The sequence below is a fragment of the Neofelis nebulosa genome, chromosome 13 (genome assembly GCF_028018385.1).
Source record: "Neofelis nebulosa isolate mNeoNeb1 chromosome 13, mNeoNeb1.pri, whole genome shotgun sequence".
Lineage (NCBI taxonomy): Eukaryota > Metazoa > Chordata > Mammalia > Carnivora > Felidae > Neofelis > Neofelis nebulosa.
Genome location: NC_080794.1, coordinates 55,824,992 through 55,840,755, shown reverse-complemented (window position 1 = coordinate 55,840,755; position 15,764 = coordinate 55,824,992). Strand labels below are relative to the sequence as shown.

The 15,764-nt window shown below is 40.4% G+C and overlaps 1 protein-coding gene and 1 long non-coding RNA gene across 6 annotated transcripts in view; one reads left to right on the top strand and one right to left on the bottom strand.

Moving 5' to 3' along the window:
• The window catches only part of HTR7 (5-hydroxytryptamine receptor 7), a 98,113-nt gene extending 82,585 nt beyond the window's left edge, over positions 1-15,528 (top strand). For 2 of the 5 annotated variants that reach the window (XM_058697134.1, XM_058697135.1), the window contains exon 3: positions 668-2,408. In XM_058697134.1, the coding sequence (XP_058553117.1) occupies positions 668-710 (43 nt within the window). In that variant the 3' untranslated portion in view covers positions 711-2,408. Of the gene's footprint in view, positions 1-667; positions 2,409-5,666; positions 6,249-6,455; positions 6,481-12,025; positions 12,066-14,004 lie in introns of those variants that run through there. The other 3 variants (XR_009252434.1, XR_009252435.1, XR_009252433.1) reach the window with 3 other exon arrangements.
• Positions 2,320-15,625, bottom strand: LOC131493060 (uncharacterized). The gene is made up of 2 exons (XR_009252436.1): positions 15,522-15,625; positions 2,320-2,770 (listed from the first exon to the last, which is right to left on the bottom strand). It is a non-coding gene; the product is annotated as an uncharacterized LOC131493060 (long non-coding RNA).
• Between the last annotated feature and the right edge of the window lie 139 nt (positions 15,626-15,764).

Here is a 15,764-nt window from a genome sequence, read left to right as displayed (position 1 = left end):
GCAGGGCCGGTCCCCACAACCCCGATAGACTTAGGTCTCAAGCTCACATGTGGTGTTCAGTAAGTTGAGTCCTTTGAAGGTAAAGAGTTAGGGGAGTGTGGACCTGGAGGGAATGTGGCTCTACACCAAGGAGAAAGAGTCTTGTCCTCAGCTGTTGGCCAAGACTCCTCCGTGACTCATGCCAGTTCCGTGAATCCGGGAGGAAGGAGGTGAGGGAGATGGGGTTTCCTGGCCTTTGTACACTTGTCTTTCTATGAAGCACCCCCCTAGGCTCGAAGGGAGGAACACTTCTCATAAGCGGTCATCATTATCCTTTTCATGCGGGGCACGTACAATAGTATTTTGCAGGGATTTTCGAGAGTGGAGGCATCTTTGCCTACAGCTGTATTATCAAAGTGAATTTCTAAATGGGTTATCCGGGGCTGATTTGCAAATATATTAAGGCCCCGGCAACTTATAGAAGTTATAAAATTTATGAAAAGAGCCACAACACCTTTTCTTTCCTTTTAGAAAAGCTCCTATAACCCCTTAAAAGCCATAACTGATTCAAATTACTGAATGCTGTAAAAAGTGAATCCACCCACCACAAAACGAAACCTCACATTTACAGTTCTGCTAAATCATTTTCTTGTCTTCTCTCTCTCTCTCTCTCTCTTTCTCTTTATAGACAAAACTCTGACTACTGTAGAAAAAAAAGTCATGATTCATGATCAAAAGCGGAATAGCGGAGACGAAATAAACCAGGCAAGACAGAGGTGGAAACAATGCAATCCTTTGCTGAGACTGCGGAATGGAGCGTGGCTTTGTCTTTTCCTGGGATGGCTGACACGTGACAAGCAGGGTGATCTGTTGTACAAAGCATATTAGGAGGGAGATGGTGACCTCTCCTCTTTTTCTGTGGATCAGTGCTCTTGTGTGCCAATGAAAATAGTGCTCAGTTCAAGACAGCCAGATCGGCTCAGCACTAAAGCATACAGAGTTGAGTCTCAGAAAGGAAACAGTTTCTGGTGCTGTGCGTGTGTCCAAGTCCATACAAACAGAAGAAAGTTCCAATGCTCACTTCCCATGCTTCCGAGTCTAGGCATTGTGGTGAATATTCAGGAATCACTCACGAGACAGAATGTATTTTGTGGTAGGACAGAAGGGTGTATTTCCAAGCAAACTGTGGTAAGCGTAGTGTTGAATATGTTGCATGTCTGTGTTAGAAAACAGAATCCCGTCATCAGCTAATATAAATGATTTCCCAGAGCAGTGTCTGGTTTAAAGCTTCTGTCAAATAGTTTTCGCTTTTTTTGCAGGGTTCGTCACTTCCCCACCAATGTACTTTTCTTTGTTAACTCATTGATTGTCACGGTTTAACTCAGGAACAGATCTCAGGATGGAAAGAATCCTAAAACCTGAATAAAGCTTTTTCTTGCACTCACACTTCTTCTGAAGGGTCCTAAGAGATGAAGGGGATTCCTTCTGAGAGGAAGGATGTGTACCTGGACGAAGAGGGAGTGCTACCTAACTGTACTGTATACAAGCACGGTTATTGGCACAGAACTTTTGGCCCTCGGGTTCTCACCGATGCAGTGGGCTCCCGGGCTGGTCCATAACTGTGTTCTTCTGGGGAGGAAGTGTGGGAATAATGGGGTTTCCATGAAAGGTTCTGATGCTTTCAGAGACAGAGCATCAGTATGTTAATTCTTCTTGGGCAGTGCTGTATTAAAGTGAGTGGTGCGAGTTGGACGTCGCTGGGGCCGCTGCTGGGAAACACTCCGAATACCATTCCGTTCCTTCAGGAGGATTTGTTTTTTGTGTTCTCTGTATCCTAAAACAAATGTGTGCCTGGCCAATTCTGTTCTTCTTTCCTCTCTCTCCCCAAGGTGGTAGATGTTAAGGGCAGGTCAGGAAACAGAAGAGGCCCCTTTGTGGATGGTATTTTTTTTTTTTTAACGGTATGATGTAATACCTAATGAGACAGGAAGATGGCTGACCAGAAGGGTACCTCCGAGGGGAAAGAGCGAACACAAACCTTCATTTGATAAAAGAGAACTGACAGAGAAAATTATTTTCCTACAAGAAATGTGGCTGTTCTCTCACTGGAAAATGTGGAATTATGGATTTGGATTGTGGGCAACGTGGGTAACGTGGATAACGTGGATTATGGATTTCTTCCGCTCTCACTGACGTTGCCTCTCACCAGACACAAAGAAGGGTCTGGAAGGGGAGGTGGGCTTCAGACAAAGCTTGTACAAATTCCTGAACCGCAGATTTGCTAAAGTGACTGTATATACTTACATTCATAATTTAAATTATTAATTCTGGTCAGATAAATGTTGTTAAATTTGAAAATGTTTTATTACATTACATCAAATAAAGTTTATTTGTAGCTGTAATAAAGCAACTTAAGTAATGATTTTTAATTGAAGGTCTGCTGTCATAAATATTGCTGTCTGTAGACTCGCAAAAGGGCAAGCTTTGTAGGTTCTGCTGAAATCCTAACAGGTAGTTAAGACAGTCTGTAATTCACTGCATGTCACTTGTCACTTTTTTTTTTTTTTTTTTTTTTTTAACGAATGACTGTTGGGTCCTTGATTTGATTAATGGACATTTATTGGGCTCCTGCGACATTCAGCATTGTGGACATAGAGGGATCAAAGATGGATAGTGCAAGTCCTTACTTTTAAGGAGTGTGCCATCAGGTTGAAGGGAGACGTTCCCCAGATGGTCACCATATCATTTAGGGAGGGCCATGGCAGTTTGGAAGGAATGACCGGTTTCCTTCCTGTAGCACAAGACAAGGCATTATGGTTAACTGGATTGATTCAGGTTCTCAAATGGGTTTAATTTTTGAAATTCTGACATTCACATTGGCTCTTTATCATGCCTGACTTGAATGCCTGGTGATTGAACTCTGGCCACACGTGCTTTTACACGCATGGTGGCCAATTGAAAGGGAAAGGTAGAAGCCGAGAGAGAATGACAGAAATCTCAAACAATTTATACTATTCCACACAGGACAACGTTTGTGCTAAAGGCACAGCTTTTGTTTTAACCAAGAATTGGGAGAATCACTGAGATAAGCACTGTACACATATTTTATGACTGTTCAGCGAGAATGACTGTTAGGACTTATCTCTCCACTCACTCAAGAGTGTCAGCTGTCACCCTGCAAGGCTGGGTATTGCAAAATGGTGCTCGGGAAGGAGAGTGCTCGTAAGCTGTAACTGAATGTCTCTTACCTCGTGTTTAGTTTAGTTATGTAAATATTAAACAGGGGTACTCATAGAGTTCCTAGGTTTTCTAGAAACTGTTTCATAATTCTTAAAGCCTTTACCACAGTTTCATGTGCTTGAGATGCGTGTGTATGTTTTCGATGATCATATTTTCATGGAGTTTTATTAGATTCATTGATTACAGGCATGATATCAACAATATGAATAGAAAATTCAGGCCATTTTATAGATAGTTTATGCTAATGTAATGATTGTTTGAATTCCCATCTGGCGGTGGTAGGAATTTTCCTTGCAGCATTTTGACTGTCAACTGAGTCCTCGACTTAATGGATAGAAATGTTTACAAATCCTGCATTATTTATTTATACTTATTTATGTTTTAAGTTTATTTTTTTATTTTGAGAGAGAGAGAGAGAGAGCACGTGAACAGGGGAGGGACAGAGAGAGAAGAAGAGAGAGAGAGACTCCCCAGCAGGCTCCTTACTGTCAGCACAGAGCCCGACCTGGAGCGCAAACTCACGAGCTGTGAGATCATGACCTGAGCCAAAGCCAAGAGTGGAATGCCTAACCGAATCAGCCACCCAGGCACCCCATAAATCCTGCATTTTTTAAACAGTCTAGGCTTCCCATCCCAGGACCTTCACACACGCTTTCCCCCTCTACTCAGAATACTTCTGTTTTCAAAGATTTATTTAATGTATGTCTCCATCATGGTTTAGTAATTCTTCAAGGGCAGGGACCGTGTCTGTTTTCCTCACCAATATGCCCAGCACTTAGCATTGTGCTTGCAACATATATAGGAGGCGTGTAATAAATGTTCTTAATAGGAAGGAAAGAAGGACAGAAAGGAGGGAGAGAAAGGACAGGGAGAGTGGAAGGCCAGAGTTCCCTTGGCTTCCTTTTTAATTTTCGGAGGAGACAGTCAAGGAAAGTTGGTGCGATCAAGTGACATGCTCCGTGAGTGGGACAGAAGGGGCTGGAAGTAAGGTCTCCCGTGTGCAGCATAGGGCAGGCGCTCCACTGCACGGTGCTGCTTCTTTTACATGAACTTCTCGTGTCAAGAGAGCAGCCTTTTCTTAATTTTCTGCATGAGTAGTGCAGAGCCACGTATGTGTTATGGCCCATATGTTGAAACTTGTTTATGTACAGCTAGCCAGATGGTCCCTACCAGCACACAAAGAAGACATTCCACAACTTTCAGGGGGTCAGCGTGCTGAGGAAGCACTGGAAGAAATACATGTTGTGAGGTCATCCCTCACTTAATCCAAGCAGTATAGATCCAAAAAGGAAAACCTGGTCAGACATTCAGTGTGAAGCAGGGAGACCTGGAGAACCAATTCCGGGGATCCAATTCTCAGAGACAGAAGTTGACATAACTGGATCTCTCTTTAAACTTACTTTGTCCACATTTTCTCTGGAGCAGAAAATAATTTCTTAAGATACTTTGCTTTTTAAGCCCCTGCTGGCTAAATAAAATTTTTTTTTTAAAAATGCTTATGCAGTACAAGCGGCAGGGATGTGATACAACCATCAATAAAAAATGTAAAAGGAAAATTCACGGAGCTAATATGAAGCAGGAAGTGAGAGGTTGACGGCCATCAGAATAGGACTTGCAGACAATTGTATTGGGGATTTGGCATTAAAAAATGCTGAGTTGAGGGAATTAAGAGGTATTGTAATCGTGGCTCTCTGAGCATACCTGAAATCTTAGATTCTATTCAAACTATAAAATTTATGCTCAGAGATTATAGAACCAAAAAAAAAAAAGTAATGGGTAAGAAATATAAAGACTATAAAGAAATGAAAGCCTAACCATGGTTCTACCACTAAGAAATTCATTCATTCTTCCATTCACTCCCTTATTCCAATACATATTTATTTAGTTATTTTAATTTTTTTTAATACTTATTCATTTTTTGGGAGAGAGAGAGACACAGAATCCGAAGCAGGCTCCTGGCCCTGAGCTGGCAGCACAGAACCCGACATGGGTCCCAAACCCACGAACCACGAGATCATGACCTAAGTTGAAGTCGGACACTTAACTGACTGAGCCACTCAGGCGCCCCCATACATACTTATTAATATGTCAGAGACCGAACCCTAGGACCTAGTGGTTAAGACAAAGATGATCTCCATTCTTGTGAAGCTAAAAATCTAGCAAGGAAGCCTCATGTGACACAAATGATTAAAATCCAGTGCGAGACATGTGATGATGAGGCAAATACAAGGAGATCCAGAAAGAAATGCATACTTCACTATATGGATACGAACATTTAAATCTCAGTGGAGGAGAGAAGTGAGAATCCAAAGTAGCAGATGGTAAAAATATCTAGATTTTTATCTTTGATGTGTATTACATAATATTTTGGGTGCCAAATTACCTTTGTTAATTACATTTTGATTGCGCTATTATTAACATGCTCTTTATTCCTTAAACCCACACAGTCTCACAGTGGGAGAGATGGTGTAGAGGAGCGACCGGACAGCAGGAAGTCCACTTGGAACATAAAAGTTTGTCACCTGTAGGAAAATGAGGTATAACTGTATCCACAGAGAACTGCAGAGCTAGAGGAAGCTCATGGGTGACCTAGGACAACCCCCTACTGTTTAGCAGGTGAGAACATGCTGGAGTAGAGCTGTGTTTTGTCTGAATTTGTTTAAAGGAACGTGGTGGACGGCAGTGCTTTGCAAGCTATCTTTCGGGAAGCATTATTTAAAAAAATGTGTTGCACAGCTGTGCGTTTGCAAACTACAATAAAAATGAATTACAAGAAAAGTGAGAAGAAAATATAAAATATAAGTTCAGTTTTTTTCATATTAGGATCAGTAGACCTAAAAGTGCAGCTCAGGAAATACGGTCAGAACAAACATAACATGGAGAACAAGAAAAAAAAAGTCAACCCTGGCCGTCGTCCCCCGAAAGCGTACAGTTAGGGACAGCCGGACGGTTCCCGGACTGAGAAACGACGAGCATAATCATGACGTGTGCAGGACACTGTGTGCAAGGCCTGTCCACAGCATGTGGTGGTGAGCGTGGTGCAGGGAGGCTGTAGGGGGTGTGGGTGGGGGGACTACACGGAGCAGCTTCCTTCTAAGAACTACGCTTGGGGTAGGAGTAATGCAGAGAAGTGACCTCCGCTCGCGAATCAGAGCCTTCCAGTAACTCAACTCAAATAACTCAACTTTTCCCCTGTGTTTCTCCTCTTTCATTATCTACAATTAAATTGAATCCAGAATGCTGACCTGAAGGCACTGAAAGGTATTTAATTTTTAGAATGATTATATTAATCAAATGGTTCTTTTTTGAAAAAAAAAATTTTAATGTTTATTCACTTTTGAGAGAGCACAAGCAGGGGTGGGGCAGAGAGAGAGGGAGACACATGATCGAAACAGCCTCCATCCAGGCTCTGAGCTGTCAGCACAGAGCCCGAGGCGGGGTTCCAACCCACAAACTGTGAGATCATGACCTGAGCTGAAGTCGAACACTCAACCAAATGAGCCACCCAGGTGCCCCCCAGATTGTTCTTAAATAGGGCAAAGAAAGAGACTAAATTTTGACAGGGTCAATAATAGTTTAAAGGCAAAAGATTGTGGTAAAGGAGAGGCTAAGGGTAATATCAAGTGACCACTCTGCCTTCTGCCTTACACTCAATATGTTCTAAACTTCACTCTGAGTAAGAATTATCTAGGGAGCTTGTTTTTTTGGTTAGGTTAAGGTAAGCTCTATGCCCAACATGGGGCTTGAAGTCACAAGCCAGAATCAAGCATTGCAGACTTTACTGATGGAGCCAGCCGGGCGCCCCTAAGGAGCTTGTTAAACATGAAAACTCCTGGGCCCCATTTTCAGAAATTCTGATTCATTATGTTGTGTGGTGTAGCACAGGGTGAAGAATGTCTTCAGCCAACCTACCAGGTGATTCTGCTCCAGCTGAGCTGGGTGCCACGAGTTGAGAGTTACTATTCCCAAACATGTTGGCAAACTGAATCATGTAGCTGATACTGTGTGCAGTTTGTGTGGAAAAGCACAACTAATATGAAATAATAACATCTAAATCATTTGTATATAGTTACGGCATTTGTTAGAGAAATACACAAAATGCTCACAGATTCTCTTACATACCCTTAAATATTCAGTACCTGCTGTTGGCACCAAAAAAATCCAGCAATTTGTGGAAGAACATAACCCACAGATCACCTTAGGTTGTTTTCAACTTTATTTAAAGACACATGGAGTCTGGTTTTAAGTGCAGTCCTGGCTAATTCCTACATTACTGAGTAACTCCTGGCATTAACTAATTCATATTGGTGCTAGCACAAGGTCAACTGAGAATCATTGCATCACCTTTCTGTCCCCATGCTAAGCAGCTGATCAAATGTTTGTCAACAAAGCAAAGACTAGATCTTTGAACATAGGTATTGAATATTAGCCAATGAGAATGAGATGTTGACTTTGGCCAAGGTCCATGCTTTTACGTGTGTGTGTGTGTGTGTGTGTGTGTGTGTGTGTGTGTGTGTTATGGCAGTGATTAAAACAGCTCACATAGGTTGAATGTTTATCGCTAGTTAGTCATTCTGTTAGTAAAACAACCCTAAAAGGGGGGGGGGGTGTTATCTCCATTTTATGAGGGACCTGACATTTACTGAACTCAAAGACATTAACTTGTAAGTAGCAGAACAGCCTTCCAGCTGATTTGTACTTTCTCTTACATCCTCCGTTCCGTTCCACAAAATGCATCTCAGTGGTACCGACTGGTTTTGTGGGCCTGGAAATATGCATCTGAACCCTGAGAGGACTCTTGGGTCACTGAATTCCTCAAAATGCTTGTTCAAGGTTAAAGCCCAGATAATGTGAAGGGGGCAAAGGTTGTGATTCCTAGTCCCTAATCCTACTCTTGGATTCCTCCAGATCTGTGCACTTAGCACCTCAGTGTTTTCTCCTGGTTTGCATTTCTATTGCAGCCTGCCTGTAATGGTTAATTTTATGTGTTAATTTGACTGGATCACAGTGTGCCCAGAGATTAGGCTCCACATTATTTCTAGGTGAATTTGTGAGGGTGTTTCTGGATGAAATTAGCATTTGAATCCATAGACTAAGTAAAGCAGATCCTCTCCCCAGTGTGGGTGGAATCTATCCAATCCCTTGAGGGTCTGAATAGAACAAAAATTGGAGAGTGGGAGAATTAACTCTGCCTGACTGGCTGAGCTGGAACATTGGTTTTCTCCTGCCCTTGGCCTGGGACCACCAACCTTCTGGTTCCCAGACCTTTGGACTTGCACTGAACTATACCACCAGCTTGCAGGGTCTCCAGCTTGGGTCTCCAGCTTGCAGACAGCACATTGTGGGACTTCTCAGCCTCCATAATCACACGAGCAATTCTTTAATGAATCTCTCTGTATATAAAACTTCCTATATAGATTTCAAGGATATATATATAACTCTATCAATAGAATATTGGTACACACACACACACACACACACACACACACACACACTGCCCTCATTGCTATTGCGTTATAATGTGTGCTTTTTTAGATTCTCCTCATTAAAACTTATATCTTCTGTGTCCCACTTTCTTATCTTCTGCTGTCTCTAAACTGGCAGCCAATTAATCACATACACTAATCCATTATTCAGGGGCAATATCCCCTTCCTACAAGGCACATAGTTACACTGAGACCAGCAATCCCTTAGATCGAGGTCTGAACCTGAGAAAGTGTTGATAGGAATTTCAGACAGTGTGACAAGTTGGTGGTGGGCAGAGCGGTTCAAATCATACCCGTGTGTTTCCCTCATCGTCTAGGATTCTGTGAATCCTACAGCTGTTTAGTTACTTACAGACTCCCAGGGGCCTGTGCAGCTGAAAGTGTGCTGTTATCCAGACCCATCTGTGTGACTTGGGCCGGATCTTTCTCCTGCTCACGATGGAGCCAACAACTAGCTTTCGAAAGCAAAAACGAGTGAGGGTGAGTCAGTAACAAGTGAGATTTGTCAGGGAGGTTTGGCCAGTTGCCGGCATCCTAGTCTCTGTGGAGACGTGCTTCTGTGAGACAGTTTCGGCTCCCCTTCCTGCGTAAGAGAGCAATCCCGGTGAAGAATGTTGACTGTCATCTCCATTATTCCATCAACTTCCTCATCAACGGCTTGGGATGAAATGTTAGAATAGATTTTGGAAGTGGAGATAAAATGAAGACCTGAAACTATTCTGGATGCATGAATCAAAGACTACTCTTTATACTGCTTATTCTCCTGGCTCTTAGAAATTTAATTGCAGCAAGCTTTTAAATATTGGCTTTTGACTTATCTACAAAAAAAAAAAAAAGAATAAATAAAAAATAAAAGATTTAGTTAATTAAATCAATTGAGGGAAGATGGGGCCCAATTCCCATTCATCCATTTGGATCATGCAGAGCATAGATTTTATGGATGAAAACCATCCCTAAATATTATACCATAAATTGTAGTGGGGCACGGAAGTTTATGGCCATACTTGTGTAATATAGACTGAGATAGAATGTTTCCACTTCTATCTCATCACACAAAAATAAAAAGAACACTCATTTATGTAATTTATCTACTGTTGGTAAGGACAGTTGAGATAAAAACCCATGTTTTCATGAAAAAAAAAACTCCTAACCAGAGTTTTAGAATGATCTTATTAGGCAAGTTTGAGCTTCTGAAAGAATAAAACAGAACTTTTAAATTTGATATTTCAAAAAAGCAAGAAAAAGAATGAAGTATCATATATAACCATCTATTATATTGTCGTTTTGTCATATTTCAAGTCCTTTTTAATAAAAGAAGATTTAATATACACTTAAGGACCCTTTTGTATCCTTTATAGAGGTGTGTGACCTTGGGCAAATCCCCTAATCTCTGTGTTTCTGTACATCAATCACTTCATCTGTAAAATGGGGATAATACTATCCAGCACCTCATGGGGTTGTTGAGAGTGTATACAATGAATAACAGTGTAAAGAATGAAGAACAGAGCCTGGCCCACTGATGCCCAAATGGCGTCCTCTGTGATAGCTCTTATGCAATCCTACCTGTGGGTAAGATGCTCGAATTCCTAGAAAGGTAATTGTGTTAAGAGTAAGGTTTTGACAGTGAAGTTGACTGTATAGAGTTCGGGTATATATGGGCTGTGGAATGCTCCAAAGAATAAGATTGTAGTGAGGATATTTAGTATGATAATATTGGCATATTCTGCTAGGAAAAATAGGGTGAGGGGACCTGCTGTGTATTCAACGTTGAATCCAGAAACGAGTTCTGATTCTCCTTCTGTTAGGTCAAAGGGAGCTTGATTGGTTTCTGCTAATGTTGACATGAACCATATTATGGCTGAGGGCCATGTGGGGAAAACTATTCATATGTGTTCTTGGATGATAATTGATGTGGCTGGTGTGAAGGATCCATTTATTAATAGTTCTGATCGGAGGGATGATGGCTAGTGTGACTTCATATGAGATTGTCCTCAATCCCATTCTTCTGCCAGAAGCAGGCATTTTCCTTGAAGTTATGGTACCTCCTTCTAATCAGTGCTTGTCTGCTTTTAATACATGACAGTTGTATTTTTTTAAGTTTCCCTAACTATGTAAATTTTACACGTATTGTCATAGTGTGTGTACCATCCTTCTGTGGCCTGCTTTTTTCTCAGTGCTAGGTTTTTGACATCTTTTCATGTTGAGAGTTATAGGTCAAGTTTTTCCATTTTAATTGGACGATAATACTTGGTTAGCTGAATATACAGTGACTCATTCCTCCGTTTTTGCTCTTATGGACATTTAGCTTTCATCTAGATTTTTGTAACTAGAAAAAAATGCTGTTGTGAGCATTTATGGATGTGTCACCCTACACATATTAGGGAGCATTTGTAATATATGGGGTTTCCCAGCCCTTTTCACTTGGGTCACTCTGCCAGATGTCACTGTGCCTCTAATCCAAGGCTGCCCCAAGAGCTGAAGAGGTCAGCATCTTGTGTCATGACCACTGCCCACTGACCTGTTTAGTGCAGACCTGTTGGGAAACTCTGCCCAGAATACTGGTCTTCTAATTAGGGTATATGCACTGCACCAATTTCCATCCCCACTCCACTGCCTACACACACATAGACACGCGCACTTGCGCATGTGTGTGTATATATATTTACGCACACACACACGTTTTCCCAATATGGATGGTTGCTAAAGTAGTTGATTTCCACATCCTAAACTTGACCTGCCTGAGGGCCACATGCAGTTTCCACCTCATCATTCACTATCTTTTTCTCCCATTTTCTAAAAGAAAGGTCTCTTACCCACCTAAGATCTTAATATAATGTCTCAAAGGGACAATTCAAAATATTGGGATCCACATGGTCTTCTTTAATTGAGGGCCTATAAATCTGCTATAGGGCCTCCTGACTTTCCTTGCACATATTCTGTTAAAGGCAAAAACTTGGGTAGAATTTAAAATTCAGATAAAATACAGGATGTCTAGTTAAATTTGAATTTCAGGTAAACCACAGGTAGTTTTGTATTACTTTAGTATAAATATATCCTGATCTAGTATGTCTCACTATGAGCTGTGGGAACATTTATATTAAAAAATTGTTGTTTACTGAAATTCAAATTTAACTGGGCATCCTATGTGTGTATGCATGAGAGAGAGGCAGATAGAAAGTTTGCTAAATTTGGCAACCCTAATGGAGTTAGAGTTGGTACTTTCATCCATGGGATGATCTGGATTCAGATATAATGTCAAGCAGGTGTCAGGACATTTTTTGTTTAATGATTTCTCCTGTTCTTTCTCCTGATTGTCAAAGAACACATCGCTCCCGAAGAGGAGTTGTGTGAGCAAAACAGGTAAGAAATTAGAGAATTTTGTGTCTTCTTTCACTGGGACACTGAACTCATGGCAACTCCTTGGTCTTTATCCATCTGTGTTAAACTAAGAATATTCAGGAGTTGTAAAAAGAATGCTGGGAAAACACCAGTCTATGAGAAGCGCAGCCTGTAGTTCTCATTCTCTTTTAAAAAATGTTTGTTTATTTATTTATTTAGAGAGGGAGAGAGAGAGAATCCCAAGCAGGCTCTGTGCTGTTAGCACAGAGCCCGATGTGGGGCTCAATCTCATGAACTATGAGATCATGACCTGAGTCAAAATCAAGAGTCAGATGCTAAACCGACTCAGCAATCCAGGCACCCTTCCATTTCTCATTCTTAAAAGGGAGAAAGTTTAGAGACTGATTACTCACAGGGCTTGGTCTTGACTCACCTGCATTGTTTGCATGATTTAAGGAAGGAGGAGGTAAACACTTTTGTGTGTATCTCCTAGAGGTCGACATTACACCTTTGAGTAAAAGAAACTCACGTTCCAAGTAAGTTAGTGTTTTATATTTTCTCAAACACTTCATCAGATTTGTAGAAGAAATATTTGCATTACCTTTGCAAAAAGATTATCGGACATTATAAATCCATATACACTCTTCCTTTGGACTTAAATTTCCTGCTCAGTGTTGCCCATCAACCAATTCTCAGCTCATTTGTTCATTTTGGCCATGTACTTATTATATTTATATAACTTAGGTATATTTAGTAGAATTTATTGTAAGAAAATCCACTTAATCATGAATATACTGTTGGTAAATTCATACTGCTGGTGGCTTCATTCCTTTTATTTTGTTTTCATTTTAGCAATAAGCAATATTCATATCTGGATACATGAACTAGATGAAAAAAAACCTCTCCCTTCATTTCATTAAAAGCATTTCCAAGCAAAACTTACATTTTTACAGTTAATACTTATCAGTATGTGCAATACATTTTGGTTTTGGCCAATAGTAATTTAGTTGTTCATTTAATAGTGATGAGATTTAATAAGAATTAGTAATGTAAATTACCACCTAAAATAGTTATTTAGTGATAATTTTTTAAATCAAGAAAAAAATGTTTAGACTTCAGAGTCTTAAATGCACTTTTTTTTTTTTTTTTGCAATTTATCATTATATACACATTTGCGTAACAGGTGATAGGTTGATCAAAAAAAGATGTTCAAACATAATAATATGTTACGTTAAAATAAACTTCAGTGTAATGTGGAATGGAAATACAAGTTAAAAAAAAAAAGATAAAATTCCCAAATGTTAAACAAGAGCAGTTTGTGTAGGGTTGTTTTTTTTTTTTTTATGTTTATTTTTGAGAGACAGAGAGACAGAGTGCAAGCTTGGGAGGGGCAGAGAGAGAGGAGACACAGATCCGAAGCAGGCTCCAGGTTGATGTGGGGCCTCAAACCCACAAGCTCTAAGATCATCACTTGAGCCAGGCACTTAAATGACTGAGCCACCCAGGCGGCCCTGTGTAGTTTTAAAAATAGTATTTGTTATCTGACACCACTTTTGAATAGATGTAAAAGAATGACATCACCGCTTTATTTTTTTTAATGTCAGTATTTATAACAGTTGCCAAATTATATCTTCTGCAACTATTTACATTTATGATTTGAAAATTTACATGTCTAAAATTTGCAAGTGGCTGCACAGTTTTTCACAATTATCTTATGGAGTACACGCTTAAAAAAAACGCAGGAATGCGATAGCCCTACCGTGTGCCTGACTGCAGCATAGGAGGCAGGTATATCCTTAACTAGATTTTGCCAAATTCTGAGTCGTTGCCCCATTTTACACTCCCCCAATGGTATCTGAGAGTTCTCCTACTTTTACATTTTCTCAAACACTTAACATTGTCAACTTTTAAGGGTTTGCCCGACTGAAGGGTGTAAAATGCTATCACTTTGTACTTTTAGGTTTACACTGTCTCGATTATTGGTGGGATTGAACTTCATTTTCATGCACGGTTTGACCAGCTGTCGTTTCCTCTTCTGCGGGTTGTCTCCCTCATATCTTAGCCTGTTTGCCAATTGTTAAGGTACGTATTTGTGATGCAGGGAACTCGTTTTTACATGTTGACTTTTGCAGCTTGTTTTGGGGAAAGCACTTTATGCTTCTGTACCCCTACTAGTTACAATATGAAATGTGTGCATCAGATATTTCATATATGGATGACTGGAGTTCCTGGGAATATTTGTCCACGGTTGCTGTTGCAGGTAGGTGGAGTTTGTTAGATTTGAATGATGTTAGGCTCGGTGGGGGATGCAAATAATATACAGATGAGCCTATTTTCCTATTTGCCCTAACAATGTTGATTAATCCATTAACGAATGAAAGCCAGAAAACCCTCAGAATGGGGTTATTTTTCAGATAATTCTCATTTTAAATACATCTTATTTGTAACTTTGGAATATTAAAGAATTATCTGGAGAAGTGTGTGTTTGAGGGAGGTGGGCACCTTTGACAAAATGCAGCATCCTGGCCAGTCTGTAGGAGACATGACAGATACTCAGGTGAAAGAGAGTTAAGTAACAACTACTATAGTCCTGGAAACAGAGATCTTTGCATGTAGAACAGTTCTTATAATCTGGAGAAAAAGATGGGAGATAGAGAGAGGAGAGAATTGCAAGGGATTTTCCAGTATAAACAGTACAGGGAGTGCAAAGCTTTAACTCTCCTTGAGATCCTTTTTAATCACTTTTATTTTTGGTAATATAATCTCCTTTTTCCCCCTTCTTGACACATTTCAATAATTAGAATTATTGGAAAAAATAGGATTTATTTTTATTGAAATTCACTTGGTGGTCATCTTTGAAATAATATTTTTGTTCCAAAAAGGTTTTACTGAATTTTTATAAAGTGGCTTTCCACAACCAACTAGAGTCTGCACACTCCTTTTTGGTAACTTTCAGAAGAATCCGTAACTGATCAGACAAAAGCACAAACGTGTCCCTTAACCATTCCTACTTGAAAAGAATATGCCTGGTTTTCAGTGCAATGTACCTGTGGTATATCTGGCAGAATTGAAGTTGCTAAAATTGTTAAGCAGATTCCGAGATGATTTGGGAAGTTTGGCTTGCTTCCCATCACTGGCATGCTGGGATGTGCTAAGATTCCCACCACTAGCATTCAGGGAAGTGCTAAGATTGGACTCCTACATAAAAGTGTTCAAGAAATAGGTTCACCTAATTAGGTTCAAAACTATATGAAGCCCAGGTGTCCCCAGTCTTCAGGGATCTGTCTTTTCCTTTGACACCCTGAGTCACATGTGGCAGCAGGGAGTCCTGTCCTCATTATCTTTCCCTCCCTAGGTATCTGAGAAATCTTCAAGTGGCTGCGTAGTTACTTTATGGAGTACATGTGCAAAAAACTGTAGGTGGCCAATAGGTCTTCAGTTTGCCCAAAGTGAGAAATCACCCGTGCCCCTCCTTACCCCATGTAGACCGTTGCTCATCACTTCCATCAACTGTCCACCCTTCTTAGGTCACTTCTTGCTGTTTGGTAACCATTTTCTCCCTCTCACTGCTCTTCTATTTCTGCTATATGACACAGGTAGGTTTGGGCCTTGCTTATTTCAGAGATAAGATCAGGCTGTTACAAGGAGCAAACATTGAATGTATGTCTATAGCACAAGAGAATTATGACATAGAAAATATGACAGTGGATCACTGCCCCC